The 1,959-nt window shown below is 41.2% G+C and overlaps 1 protein-coding gene across 1 annotated transcript in view; it reads left to right on the top strand.

The window, feature by feature from the left end:
• Positions 1–1,959, top strand: part of CDC40 (cell division cycle 40) — a 49,353-nt gene that overhangs the window by 32,231 nt on the left and 15,163 nt on the right. The window contains exon 9 of the mRNA XM_010856617.1: positions 779–824. Coding sequence (XP_010854919.1) covers positions 779–824 — 46 coding nt within the window. The remainder of the gene's footprint in view (positions 1–778; positions 825–1,959) is intronic.

Raw genomic sequence — 1,959 nt, 5'->3', positions numbered from 1 at the left:
ATGTAATGAGATCTATGAGCTTGTTACATTTTAGTCTAGATTTTCATTTTCATAACAGCTTTTAGTATATGTGCTGCCAAAGCAAGCACTCATAGCAGCTTTTATAATAGTTAATACTTCAGAAGAGTTTAAAAAAAAAAACTTTTCACTACCAAAATGTTATAACATGGCAGTTTTAATAACATTTAATTCTTTTAAAGCTAGTTTATAATATTACATAAGTAGAAACTTTTCATCACAGAAAATGTCAAATAGAGAAAAGAAGAAGAAAATGAAAAGCACCTGTATAAGTTCCATGTAAGTTAAGTTCTCTTAATTTCAGAGTTTGAAGTGTTTATACATCCATGTGCACGAGTATGTGTGTAATCCAGATAGTGTAACACAGACTAATAGCACCAAAAGTGAAAAAAACACAAAGTGACAGTGTTCGTCACTCAGTCGTGTTCGACTCTGGCCCCCATGGACTATAACCTGCCAGGCTCCTCTCTCCATGGAATTCTCCAGGCAAGACTATTGGAAAGGGTTGCTGTTCCCTTCTTCAGGGGATCGTCCCTACCCAGGGATCGAATCCAGGTGTCCTGCATTGCAGGTGATTCTTTACCTTCTGAGGCAATAGCACCAAACAATGTGTTTAATGATATGTAATGCCTTGGTTAAGTTCCCTGTACACACCCATAGCTGGCGTATGACTGTTGTTAGTGGTTAAAAGTTGTCATTTTATCAAAGCCTTGTATTAAATTTAACGTTTCTATGTGTTGTTTTTTTTTTTCCCCTCTAGCTATGGGAGGTTTATGGAGACAGGCGCTGTCTGCGAACATTTATTGGTAATATTTCTTTTCTCTCTGGCTATAAATCTGTTCGGAAAGACTTTTTAAACTACAGTAACATCATCAACAGTAATTTTACTACTACTGATTTTGCTGCTGATGTGAAGGAAAGCCTTAGCAGACTTGAGTGAGTCTTGAAAGAGGGGTAAGTCTCCCATGTAAGCAAAGAACTAGGAAGAGAGAGCAACAGAAGCTGAAGCAGAAGTGATATGAGAACTGCATTGAGGGAACCACTCAGTGAGGGAACCTCAGCAGTGTAAGCATGAGGAATACAGTGAGCGGGGAGAAAAGCAGTGGAGATGGGCAGAGTGTGAAAGACCTTTGGTCTGTCTTGGGGGTCTTTGGAAGCCAACAACTGAACAGCTCTTGCAGGAAAGCATCATGATCAGATTTGAAGTTTACAAAGATCACAATGGCAGTATAGAGGATACTTTGGTGGGGCAGACCTGGAGACAAAAAAATGATTTACAAAGTTATTTCATTAGTCTGGATTACAGATGATGAGAGCCAGAACTAAAGCAGCAGAAAGAGAGGAAAGGAACAATGAAGAGTTAAATAAAAGCAGTGGCTCTTAGTAACTAGTTCAGTTCAGTTCAGTCACTCAGTCGTGTCCGACTCTTTGCGACCCCATGAGTTGCAGCATGCCAGGCCTGCCTGTCCATCACCAACTCCCAGAGTTCACCCAAACCCATGTCCATCGAGTCGGTGATGCCATCCAGCCATCTCATCCTCTGTCATCCTCTTCTCCTCCTGCCCCCAATCCCTCCCAGCATCAGAGTCTTTTCCAATGAGTCAACTCTTCGCATGAGGTGGCCAAAGTACTGGAGTTTCAGCTTTAGCATCATTCTTTCCAAAGAACATCCAGGACTGATCTCCTTTAGAATGGGCTGGTTGGATCTCCTTGCAGTCCAAGGGACTCTCAAGAGTCTTCTCCAACACCACAGTTCAAAGCATCAATTCTTTGGCACTCAGCTTTCTTCACAGTCCAACTCTCACATCCATACATGACTACTGGAAAAATCATAGCCTGGCAAAGTAATGTCTCTGCTTTTGAATATGCTATCTACGTTGGTCATAACTTTCCTTCCAAGGAGTAAGCGTCTTTTAATTTCATGGCTGCAATCACCATCTG

The sequence above is a fragment of the Bison bison genome, unplaced genomic scaffold (genome assembly GCF_000754665.1).
Source record: "Bison bison bison isolate TAMUID 2011002044 unplaced genomic scaffold, Bison_UMD1.0 scf7180017864373, whole genome shotgun sequence".
In the NCBI taxonomy this organism is placed as follows: Eukaryota; Metazoa; Chordata; class Mammalia; order Artiodactyla; family Bovidae; genus Bison; species Bison bison.
This window is presented reverse-complemented; position numbering and strand designations above follow the sequence as displayed.